The following is a 12,361-nucleotide window of genomic DNA, read 5'->3' as shown; positions in this document are numbered from 1 at the left end:
ATCCCGAAATGTTCTCTTTCCATAAGAAAATGCCAGCCCCCCCCTAATTACACTATATCAGTGTACCCCTTACAGTGCTGTATTTTTGCTGCAGATCTACGTCTGACTTGGTTGCTATTACTGTTGTTTTAAAACGTCGTCTTGCCTACAATTCAAAGTCATTATTCAAAGCAAATGGGAGCCCTCTACTGCAAAATCTCGGAAAACGCTTCGTCTCCGGGAAGCCTTCCCGTAACTTGAGTTAAATATTGTGTCATCCCGTAGTGTACATTAAGTGCACCTATTGTATTCTGCTGTGATACCTTCACTTACCTCCTCCTGTCTCTCAATGTACAGGACATGTTTTATAATACACTGTTCTGTACCTTGTAATAATTGTGCATCCTTATACCAGTTATTTTTGTATCTCTCGGCTGGAGTGTGTCATCACATACATGATCAGTACTCTATGAACATTGTGTGCACAAACATGTAATATTGTGTGTGTATGTATATATATATATATATATATATATATATATATATATATATATATATATACCCCTCTTGTTTTGGTGTCAAAGAGTCTTCTCATTCTGAGTCCAAATGTTTTCCGTTCTTGGGTGCGTTTAAACATTCCATTGAGGATTTTGATTTTGGTGTATTATTCTTTGAGAATATACACATTTATTCAGATTTCAAAATTGTTTAGACTATCAATGTTCTTATTTTTGTAAATAAGGTTCATTACCTTCTAATTATTTTATCAAACATTAATTGTTTTTTTTTAGATTATCACTATAAAGCTATGAAATTTGCCTTTGTAGTCTAAGAAAAAAGGTACAGGAACTGCGTTGTATCGCGTTCCGTGTGTGTGTGTGTCACAGTGTGTAATAGCTTATGTGCAGTACGTACAACCTGCACAGTAAGTGTGTATCTCCCTGGAACACATATGTACTGTATTTCACTGAACAATATGGGGTTTAGCACAAAACCATAATGTGTCCATGGGACCCCAAGTGGCCAACACTGGTATCACACGTAAATCACATATAGCAACTGTCATGTTACCATGTGTTGGTGAGAAGGGTTAAATCGGGATTTTGCTCTCCATCGTGCAGCGGTTCCAGTTGCAAAAATGTTGGCTACATAGCTGTCGTCAGTCCATTGCATATATATATATATAAATATATACTGTGTTAAAGAGAAATGATGTCTGTTTGTATGATGGTGCTGGTACGTTTCTGACAGGCTCCCTCCCCCTTCACTGTCGTTGTATATAATGCAAGACCGGATCAAGAACACCCCCCACATCTGCGAGAGCCTTATCAGCCCATTTATTCTGTATACAGAGGCAAAAAAACTGCACAATGTTTCAGGGTCTGATGAGACGTCTGACTGGATGTGTGCAGTCTTCTTTATCCAGTTTAACATTGCATCTTTCCATAACTTACTCCATAGCACCACCAGTTACAATAATCGTTCACTAATGTTAGTGAGGCAGAATAGGTGCAAAGTGCCTCGGCACCCTGTCTGATAACAGTTGCAGACTATTTAAGTGAATGCCTTTAGACAAAGAATAGAGATACCTTAGTGACAATTGAACGGTGAAGCCACAAATTCAAAGCTGTTTTTCCCTTTGTCAGGGCATATATTCTAGACCCAGGCTCTTCGACCAGTTCTGCAAAGCGATCAGAAAACCCTGAGGAGTAGAGAGACCACAAGCTTAATGTAATGTACATATAAAGACTTGAAAAGGATAATAACATTTTCCCAAGCATTTCTAACACCCGCACCATATATATTTACATGACCTTACCTTACAAGTGAGGTTCAGTGTGAACAATTGCCCTCGGCTCCTGCTAATTTCGTACTAGTTGCTTAAGTCGCTGAGAGCCCAAGGCCTTTATTGGTCCCACATTTGCCAGTTAAAGAGCCCCGTTCTAGCTGAACATTATCAGTTAGTCCGTGTTTAGAAAAGAAAAACACCTCTTACTTTGCTGATGCGGGGGTTACTTGGCTCCTAGCAGGTTATAAGACTGTTTGTTTATTGAAAGTGATCAGAGCATTTAAGCACTCCCAAAATTACACCTGCTAGTCAACAGCATCAAAGACCCCCGTAATCTCTTAGTATGAGATCAAATGGTAAACGCGGTGTATGAAAAGTCACCTGTGGCCATACTCCAGCCAGTCTGTTCATTCTTAAAGTCTCTGTTTTCTCCAGTGGGATTTAAGCTGGGGGTCAGTCTTTTTATTGCTTTTGACAAATGTGCCTGGAAAAGTCTTTGATATTCAGTCTGCCAGCTATTTTTGGCAGGCGTTCGAGCCTAAAGCCTCTAATGAGATTATTTAGAGGTTTTATTTAAATGTGTGCATTGGAATGTCAGCAATGCCTCAAATATGTAGTTGGAGATTTTTGTTTAATTTGGAAATGTTTCACTTGCCCGCAATGAAAAATGAAGCTTGCATTAGCAGAGAGAACTTAAATGTTTTCCGATCTGCTTGTATAAAGAGCAAGCGATGCATGTAAGGTTTCATTAACCCATTCTCATCTACAGCAGGTTCCAGAATCAGTGCAAATACCTGTGATTCCAGGTTACAATGTAATTCCACGGGACCGCTAAATAGCGGGAATAATTACATCGATTCTGCATTTCATGTAGCAGTTTATGACGAGCCCTATGTTCTGTGCCCACACTATCCATTTAGTTTGTAACTACAGCATATCAAAGCTAATCGTAATAATTGTCTCAGTTTGGACCCCTTTACTTGTTTTGTTGGAGGGCTTTAAAGATGATGATGATTTGTTTTTTCTTGTATAGTGCTGACCGTATACGCAGCGCTGTACAGAGGTGTTTTTTTTGGGGGTTTTTTTTTTTTTTCACAAGTAGAGCGTACAATCTATTTTTGGCCTAAGATACAGAGAGAGAAAGCCACAAGGAGCTGACCCCAGGATTTGAACCAGGCTCCCCTCCGGCCAGGGCCATTACTCACTGAGCTGCTACTTTTAGCCGTCATCAGTCCCGACACTTGGAGCGTTTGGCGGAGTTTGAACGGGAAACGCTGGATCTTGTGTTGATCTTCATTTAGTTAAAGCTCCTTTTTGCAGGTGCCAATTACTTACACATTTATTTTAACTGCATTCTTTATGAAGTTATTTTGGGATGCAGAAGGAAAGAAGGGTTAGTGGGACATTTATACAATGCATAATGCCAACCACAATTGAATACAGAGGTCATCATATAACACAGGCTTAAGATCATAATCTTTGCCAACTGCTAAATAGGACAGACCCCTGGGAGGGTAGGAGAGGACCACCTACTGTATTGGGGCACAAACACCGCAGCTAAAGGGGGAGAACTAGAGAGACCAGAACAAAAACAAAACCTCAAATAGAATACTGTTTTGGAGGGGGCAGGGAGGGTATAAAGAAGGGTAATGCCCCGTTCCATGGCTCCACTTTTGCATCATATCGAACATCCGTTGCAAATGCTCCCTTATTCTGACAATAGCGCTAAATCCGAGTCTAACCCTGCGGCCGTCCTCCTGTGTCAGCCAGATTTCCCATACTTGAGCGAATCGATATCATTTTTCTCGCAGGAATGCCGCGATCTGTTTCATTTTCAGGATATGCCAGATCCTACGCTTAATAGACATTATTCCCGGCAGGCCTGTTTGTTCCGACACGCAGTGACACCGCATCTAGTGGCCAGTAGGACATGCAACGTTCATTTATAGGACTTTTGGGGCAAATTAGGGTGAGGCCTACCCAGTAGTGCTAGCCATGGGTCTGGGACCACGGTTATTCCTCCCGTGGAGTTAAGCTTGAAAACCTATCGCCAGAGGGGGGCTAGAATTGGACAGGACCACCAAATCTGAGAAAGAGACCCTCTTTGTCTGCAACCTCGAATACATAGGGGAGAAAAGCTGCTGTTAATTGTATGTAATCGTATGTAGGTGCCGATCCTTCGTTTGAATGGAGCAGGAGGAGAATCCTTACACGTTCTGTAGTTTATACAAGATGACAGATATGGGATGGAAGGTTAGAGGCACAATGAATAATATGAATATTTTATCTAATGTAGCACTGAAGTTTGCAGGCACGGGTCCCTGCCCCATGGAACTTACAATCTAATCTTGGTGACAGAGACACAGGGTTATTGGGGGACTTGCCCAAAGTCACAAGGAGCGGGTGCTGGGATTTCGCCTGCTTCAGAGGTGTAGTGACAATATCAGTAAGTTACCCCCTCGAATAAGTGAGTCTTGTTGGGTCTGTTGAAAGAAATTTGTCAATGATCACATCAAACTTTCACCACCTGCCATCTTTTTGTCTGGTGGTTTATTTTTTTAGATGTTCAATGTACGGCGTGTATTAATTACCGCCTCTTTCCTGCCCCTCTGTCACGGTTCAGGAGCTAAAGACCATGTCTGGCTTCATGATATCCGGGACATCTGGTCACCTGGAGTCTTGGCAGCAGGGGTCTGAGACAGGGAGCGGCGTTTGGGTTTCCCTGTGCACGGGTGTCACTGAGCAGTGTGTCTCCGAACCAGAAGCAATAGAACCTCGGGAGGGACAGACACAATGTATCATGTGAATATTTTGGAGGTGTGAAGTGGTTACTGGCACACTGCAGAAAACAGGCAATTCAATGCATGTTCCTTATTTCTAGTGACGACCACACTGAAACCTTGGAGTTGTAGGAATGGAAGCGCATGAAATGCCAGCACGCGAATGGTTTCATTGTGTACTTGTTGTAGTGCAGGGTGTAGATAACACACCCCATGGTTTGGGACCATCCCAAGCCCAGTAAAAGATTTCTAGATCAGATCTTGTGTAAAGTGACAGGATTATGAGAGAGTTCTATTTGTCCACAGGGGGGCAGTGTCGTCTGTGAGAAGATATACTTTAGGCTTTTGCAAAGGAGCAATGCTTGCTAAAAATATATATATATATATATATACAGTGTTTGTTTTTATCTTCACGGTACCGGGGGTCACCCCATAGCTCATCTGTGGCCCTCTGATGTCCAGGGACCCCTGGCTTTGGAGGGGTTGACCGTGGACCACCAAATTGGTAAAACTATATGGCTGCCTGCGTCGGGACTCGCTTCGGACGGCGCGTCTTTCTGCAGATATGGCACCAGCCTACATCGTGTTTGTACTCTGGCGCCATATTTAGGGTTTTTTTGTTTCAAATCTGGCACCTGGTTCTGGTTAGGCAGTTTTGATCAACAGGGCTGCAAGTTATTTCTGTAAATGAGGGGTTATTAGGTGTGTTGGGGTGAAGGTAGGTTCACCCGAGGTTGGGTGGTTTGCCCCCACTTTTCTCCCTCCAAGGGGGGCTAGGGGGGGCTCTACCATCTTACTTGTCATGCAATGTCTTACCAGCCTCATTGGAATGTGTGGCAGGGGAAGGGGGTAGGTAGTATAGTATTAGGAGAATATTACGCCCTTAATAGACAGTCATGCAGTTGTTCATGACTAGCTGGCCCCTTTGGCTACTAAGGGGTTAATGTATTCCAAAGTTTATGCAATGAATTTGTATCGCTCCGTGTTGGTTTTGGTTATCTTGCCTGTATACATAGGGAAGATGTGCAGAACGCCAGTCACGGTTACAGTACGTGATACAAATTGGAAATATCTGGCCAGTCGCCAGATAGCTGACTTGAGTGCAAAGCACGTTAATCGGTAATTACCCGAGTGCAAAGCACGTTAATCGGTAATTACCCGAGTGCAAAGCACGTTAATCGGTAATTACCCGAGTGCAAAGCACGTTAATCGGTAATTACCCGAGTGCAAAGCACGTTAATCGGTAATTATCCGAGTGCAAAGCACGTTAATCGGTAATTACCCGAGTGCAAAGCACGTTAATCGGTAATTACCCGAGTGCAAAGCACGTTAATCGGTAATTACCCGAGTGCAAAGCACGTTAATCGGTAATTACCCGAGTGCAAAGCACGTTAATCGGTAATTACCCGAGTGCAAAGCACGTTAATCGGTAATTACCCGAGTGCAAAGCACGTTAATCTGTAATTACCCGAGTGCACGCGCCACGTCCAAAATATCTCCGATATCTCACCATGGTAGGAAGCCTGTCATCACTGCTTTACCACGGGCAATATGGTTTTAATAAATAGGTTGATAAATTTAAATTGGCGTTAAATAGCGATATGGCCAAATTTGACGTTTATCGACCTTTAATTTAGTCCTTATACCTGCACCCCTTGTCACACCAGGAAAGGAAATTCACTGCCAAAAATATATTACGGTGACAATCTCATAGTATGGTAAAAATTCCTGGGTAACCTAAATATTCTGAGTGTCTTATATCCGCTCTCCCGCTGGCAGTTTGTTTTGTTTTTTGTTTTTGTTTTTTAGTTCTTTGATTGAAGCAGGGGATCTCCAGAGCAGAACCCCAATAATTTCAGCTCCGGGGACCCCCTGCGCCCCGAGATTCTTACCTCTGAAGGGGGCGCTGGTATCTATGCAGGTAGCAGCTCAGATGGCTTATATAATGGCGACATAAATGTCCTGCGAGCCAATAGGAAGTCGTTATGTCATCCCTCGCAGCTTCCTATTGGCCCGCGTGACGAGCAACATCTAAACGTGGAGATACCAGCACCACCACCCCCCCTACAGAGCAAGTATCTCAGGAAGCAGGGGGTCTCTGGAGCTGAAATTAATGGGGTTCAGCTCCGGAGACCCCCTGGTTCAATTCTGTAATAAAAAGGAAAGTATATATATATACACACTGCAACGTGGAATGCTGCTGTAACGTTTGCATGTGTTTTTATCTTGCAAATTCTGTGGTGCGCAAAACTACGTCTGGTTATCAGATTAATATTTGACTAATTGAAAGAGAATGCTGCTTAATAAACATTTGAGGAATACATTTTATTTTGTGTGGCGGATAAACCGATTATCAGTTCATACCAGATAAACCACATTCCAACTTTGTAAGCTGCTGAAAATGCAGAACGTTCCCAAACAGGGCAGAGGTCGCACCTGAGAGTGCGTCTTCTGCACAGAAACCACTCTTTTTGTCTCGGTTTTAGAAAGCGTGTTAGATGCACTCTAGTAGTTGTAGGCTAGGCAGCCTCTACTTTCATTTTCTGTGGATCTTCGTTACAACATAACAAATGAATGTTCATACATAACCCTTATCTATTGTCCGTTTCTATATTCTATAAAATATATTTATTTATATTTTCTGCTGACGTTGAAAAACCACCGTTTATAAAGTCTTAAAGGAGCAATCCATGCAGTAATGTTTGTTTTTATTTTTAAATAAATCAGTTCTATAGTACTAGATAAGAAAAAAAAAGTATTCAGCAGGCTTTAGCCCATCTCCCCAGCAGTGCAAGATCTTTGATATCACTTTCCTGTTTGTGATCATTTGTTTGTAATATTCCCAGCAGTTTTAGCTGCAAACTGTAACAATATATGTTACCTTAGTAATATATGGATACATTGTAGCTGCTGAGTTACACTGACTGAAGGATTGATGAAATTGAAAGGTACCCATTTAGCGAACTCTGGGAAGCAGGATCTTTGCTGATCGATCATGGGAGAACAAATCGATCGGCAGCTTAGGTAATTATTTTTCAATAAAGGTAATCAAAGGCAGCATCTACAGAATTCAAAAAAATATAAATAATTTTGTTTTTGTTTTAAGTGTTGCAGACTGCCTCTTTAATAACTGTATACATAGATTCCACAAATTGAACTTTGTCGATCTTTTAATAAAACCTCCCATTTTTATGTTGAGTGTAACTTGGGTAACAGTTTGTATGGCGGTTAGGCCATATGTGCTCATATTTCTGGCAGCATTTTTATTCACTTGATTTTTGCTGTATATCCTAACCGTAGACTATTATTGCAGAGGTAGCTATGCTGCTGGCTTTGTCTTTTACACTAAGGTAGTCATTCGGGTTTATATTGCCCCGAATCCAAGTGTTAATCAATTGCTTTAATGCCAAAGAAATGAGTAACATCATGTGAAATACAGACATCATTTTGTCTTTTCGTTGTGTGACACTGACTCATTTGAATTTAATGCAGAAGTGGGACGAGTTGTCCTTTAGCACATAACGTACTAACCCGAAGACCGTTGCTAAGATTGACTCTTCACCTACTTAGAACGCCATCGATATTTGCTCCGTATACTTTGAACGTCAAGTTATTATATGTTCATCTTTTCACACATTACTCTGACTCAGGAAGACGAGTTTCCTCTTATTGGATGCGTAATCTTGCACGTTATCTGGGGCGTTCTTTAGTTTTAGACATTTATTTGCTTTGTAACATGACTAATTGTTAAGTGCTGTTGGCTGCCATAAACTATATTTTATGACACTAATTGTAGTTAACATCGTTTGGTAACTTCGAATTGAATATTATTTGGCAAAAGAGGACTGCAATGATTTAAAAAAAAATTAAATAAATAGATTTGAAGCAGGGGGGTCTCCAGAGCTGTACCGTGTTAATTTCGGCTCAGGGGACCCCCTGCTTTCCGAGATACTTACCTCGGAAGGGGGTGCCGGTAGCAGTCCAGACGGGGCTATAGAAATGGTGGCTTTTAAATGTCCCGTGTTCTGAGAGCCAATAGGAAGCTGTGAGGTCATCCCTTGCGGCTTCCTATTGGCTCACGTGACGCGGGGGCTTTAAACAGCAAAGAGATACCGGCGCCCCCTATGGAGGTCAGTATCTCGGGAACCACGTGGTCCCCGGAACTGAAATGAACGCGGTCCAGTTCCGGAGACCCCTCATTTCAAACACATGGGAAAAAAACTAAAAAAAAACTATAATTAAAAAAGTGAAGTGTTCCTAAGAGTGCTCCTTTAAAGCACTGACGTTTCAATCACTCTAACAGCAGCAACTTTCTCCCAAATGAATTTAGAGAGACGCATGTGATCCAACGTTTTCACCCTTCAGCCCTCATGTACTGCGCTACGGAGCATGTCGGAGCGTTATGCGTAATTGATGATAATATTGCATATTATACTCTGAAATGCTACGGATCTGTTTTGCTTATAATAAAATCTGTGCAGGGGATGAAGTCGCCCTCTGTTCCTGGGGCGGAAGGAGCTGGGGTTTTTTTTGTGTGCGAAACGGTCCTTTCTCTTATCTTTCAGCCTGTTTGACATGGGTGGGGAGTACTACTGCTACGGCTCTGACATCACCTGCTCGTTCCCAGCGACGGGGAAGTTCACACCCGATCAGAAGGACATCTATGAAGCCGTACTGAAGTCATCACGTGCTGTCATGAAGGCGCTGAAACCAGGTACGCCAGCCTGCGGCGCGGCCAGGAGCAGCCGCCTGTCCCGCGCAAACGCAATATCCCGTCTCGCTCACTGTTGCTCATTTAAAGGGGCCCGGTGTCACGGAGTTCTACTTTTGGCGTGTCCGTCTCGGTCATTTGGTAGCGCCCGTGCTCCCATAGGGTTCAGTGGAGAGTCACCTGCTCACTCATTTGGCAACAAAGGAGTTAAAGAGAAGTATTTGTCATTAGGATGGCACAGATGCTGGTTTTAATCCTGGGAAGGTGACATGCTGCTTATTGATCTACAGTGTATTGGATTGGCATTCAGAAATATATTGTGTGTGTGTACACACACACACACACACACGTGGATATATTTACACTCACACACATTTCCCCGGGGCTGAAATTAATGCGGTTCAGCTCCGGAGACCCCCTGCTTCAATACTGTGTTATTAAAATAAAATTAAAGCCGCGCGAACGCCTGTTAGAGGCGCGCAGGGAGGGCGACTGATTCAGTCTCGCTCTCACTGCGCGTCTCTTACAGACAGGTGCAGCCCGGTAGGAGTCACAGAACGCGAGTCCCATTCAGACGCAGAGACCTGCGCTGTGTTAATCCCGATGGGCCATTACCAACTGCTATGCCGTGCGTCGCGGACTGTCAAGGCATTGCACACGGTCGACCAGAACATTATTGCGGCCGACCATAGCTGTGTGTGTGTGTGTATTTGTGTGTGTGTGTGTGTGAACATGTGTATATATATGTGTGTGTGTATATGCATGTGTGTGTGTGTGTGTGTGTGAACATGTATATATATATGTGTGTGTGTATATGCATGTGTGTGTGTTTGTGTGTGTGTGTGTGTGTGTATATATGTGTGTGTGTGTGTATATGTATATATATGTGTGTGTGTACATGTGTTTGTGTGTGTGTGTGTGTATATTTCCAATTTTAAACACAAAGGTATGGCTGCAAAATGCGCTGTAAATAGCAGCCATATATAAGAATGCGAGTATAATGGAGTATAAGGGCTAATACTTACCGCTTTTGTCAGTTGGGACGCACGTAACTGCGTCAAGAGTGCATTAGAAATTCCAAAGTTGCAGAGATCACGGGGGAGTTATCAGAAAATGTAAAGTGACAATTTGGAAACCGGCCCAGAATTTTTTTTCCCATAATTTGTTTTCTTGAAAATAATATGCAATTAGAGGATTTCGCTATGAATGAGGTGAGCATGGTTGAAAAAAGCAAACTTGAAGGCCATTCTTCTTAAAAAGGGGACCACTGAAGGTGACCTACCCTTTTAAAAGGTGAAATCGCTTCATATGTTTTAAGAAAGATACAAATTCTAGAAGTAATATTGGCCTAGAGTAGTGTTTTTCAACCAGGGTTGTGTAATTTTCAGGTTATTTGAAAACTACCAAATACAGAAGAATTTACAGTACATCAAATCTCAGACGCGCTATTAGAGAGGGTTGGGGTTCCTTATAATGCATCTGATCTCAGACATGCTATTAGAGAGGGTTGGGGTTCCTTATAATGCATCTGATCTCAGACATGCTATTAGAGAGGGTTGGGGTTCCTTACAATGCATCTGATCTCAGACATGCTATTAGAGAGGGTTGGGGTTCCTTATAATGCATCTGATCTCAGACATGCTATTAGAGAGGGTTGGGGTTCCTTACAATGCATCTGATCTCAGACGCGCTATTAGAGAGGGTTGGGGTTCCTTACAATGCATCTGATCTCAGACACGGTATTAGAGAGGGTCGGGGTTCCTTATACTGTAATGTATCTGATCTCAGACACTATTGGAGAGGGTTAGTGGATTCTGCAGGATTTCACAATATAATTATATAGTTCCTTAGCAAAAAAAAAAGTTGAACCCCACTAGTCTAGAAGTTCAAGACCAACTTTTTCCAGGCTGAAAAAAACGTAATCGGAGCAGTGATAAAATTCTTCATTAGTATAGTACACAAGTATTTGAGTACTCCAAGTATTTTCTGTAAATGCCGCCCTATACTTTGCGTAACATGTTTTGTCCTAAAGCCATTGTACTTGTTCCCTGTCTTTGTAACCAGTGCGTATGATTTCCGATGCACATCAGCTTCTTGCAGCAGGATTCCTGCCACTGATTACGTGTTCATTATTCAGACAGAGTGCTGGAAAATTCCACTTGTGGGGATTACCATTGCCATAAATTCTCTACCCCTTGTCAAAGTGGGCAAATTAAAGGGGCTAGCCAGAGCATGCGGACTTACACAGGATGCAGGCAGCAGTCTGGCACACAGAGACAACACACACTTTCTACACGTGTGAAGTCTGATATTGTTCAGCGCTCCTTTTTCACACTGAGCTCTGAGAGTAAGGATGTGGCTGTCACAATGTTTCATTTGATTGCTGTTTGACTAATGATCTCAGTTTTTAGGGCTGAATAGTTCTGTGGGGGTGAAAATGGGTTGAATCGATGGATAAAAGGCAAAGCCTATTTAAATGGACATGCTGAGCTGGGTAAAGGGAACATGATGGTATATATTTCGAGTTTAACGCGACAATCCTGTCCCCCCGCACCCCCATTTTTGTTTATTTTTTTACATAGCATTGAAGCAGGGGTTCTGGAGATGAATCCCATTAATATCAGCTCTTGGGAACCCCTGCTCCCGAGATGCCTCCGTAGGGGGTGCCGGGTGCCTCTCCGCTAGCAGGGTTCATGTAATGGCGGAGTTTCAAAGCTCCCTGCGGGCCAATAGGAAGCCGTGACATCATCAGGTTCTGCTTCCGATTCGCCCCTGTGACCCGGGAGCTTTAAACCTTGCCAAGATACCGGCACCCTCTTTTGAGCTACGTATCTCGAGAAGCAGGGGATCCCCAAAGCTGAAATTAATGGGGTTCAGCACCAGAGACTCTTCAATGTCATGTTAAAAATGTATAATTAAAAAAAATTGCCCTTTTAATTGTACTGCTTGAATATATAATACATCAATAAAATAGATTTCAATTCCATGTTCTGCTTCTCCCACAAAGGATTAGAGCCGCAATGCCCCCTAATTGAAGGGGGGTGTAGTCCTGCAGAGTTGAACCACCCTATTTTCAACTACGGGGACCCCCCCTTGGTGTAA

General features: G+C 42.7%; 1 protein-coding gene across 2 annotated transcripts in view; it reads left to right on the top strand.

The window, feature by feature from the left end:
- PEPD (peptidase D) overlaps positions 1-12,361 on the top strand; it is a 130,182-nt gene that overhangs the window by 101,673 nt on the left and 16,148 nt on the right. For both annotated transcript variants that reach the window (XM_075576372.1, XM_075576371.1), the window contains one exon: positions 9,114-9,262. In XM_075576372.1, the coding sequence (XP_075432487.1) occupies positions 9,114-9,262 (149 nt within the window). The remainder of the gene's footprint in view (positions 1-9,113; positions 9,263-12,361) is intronic.

The sequence above is a fragment of the Ascaphus truei genome, chromosome 19 (genome assembly GCF_040206685.1).
Source record: "Ascaphus truei isolate aAscTru1 chromosome 19, aAscTru1.hap1, whole genome shotgun sequence".
Taxonomy (NCBI): Eukaryota; Metazoa; Chordata; class Amphibia; order Anura; family Ascaphidae; genus Ascaphus; species Ascaphus truei.
This window is presented reverse-complemented; position numbering and strand designations above follow the sequence as displayed.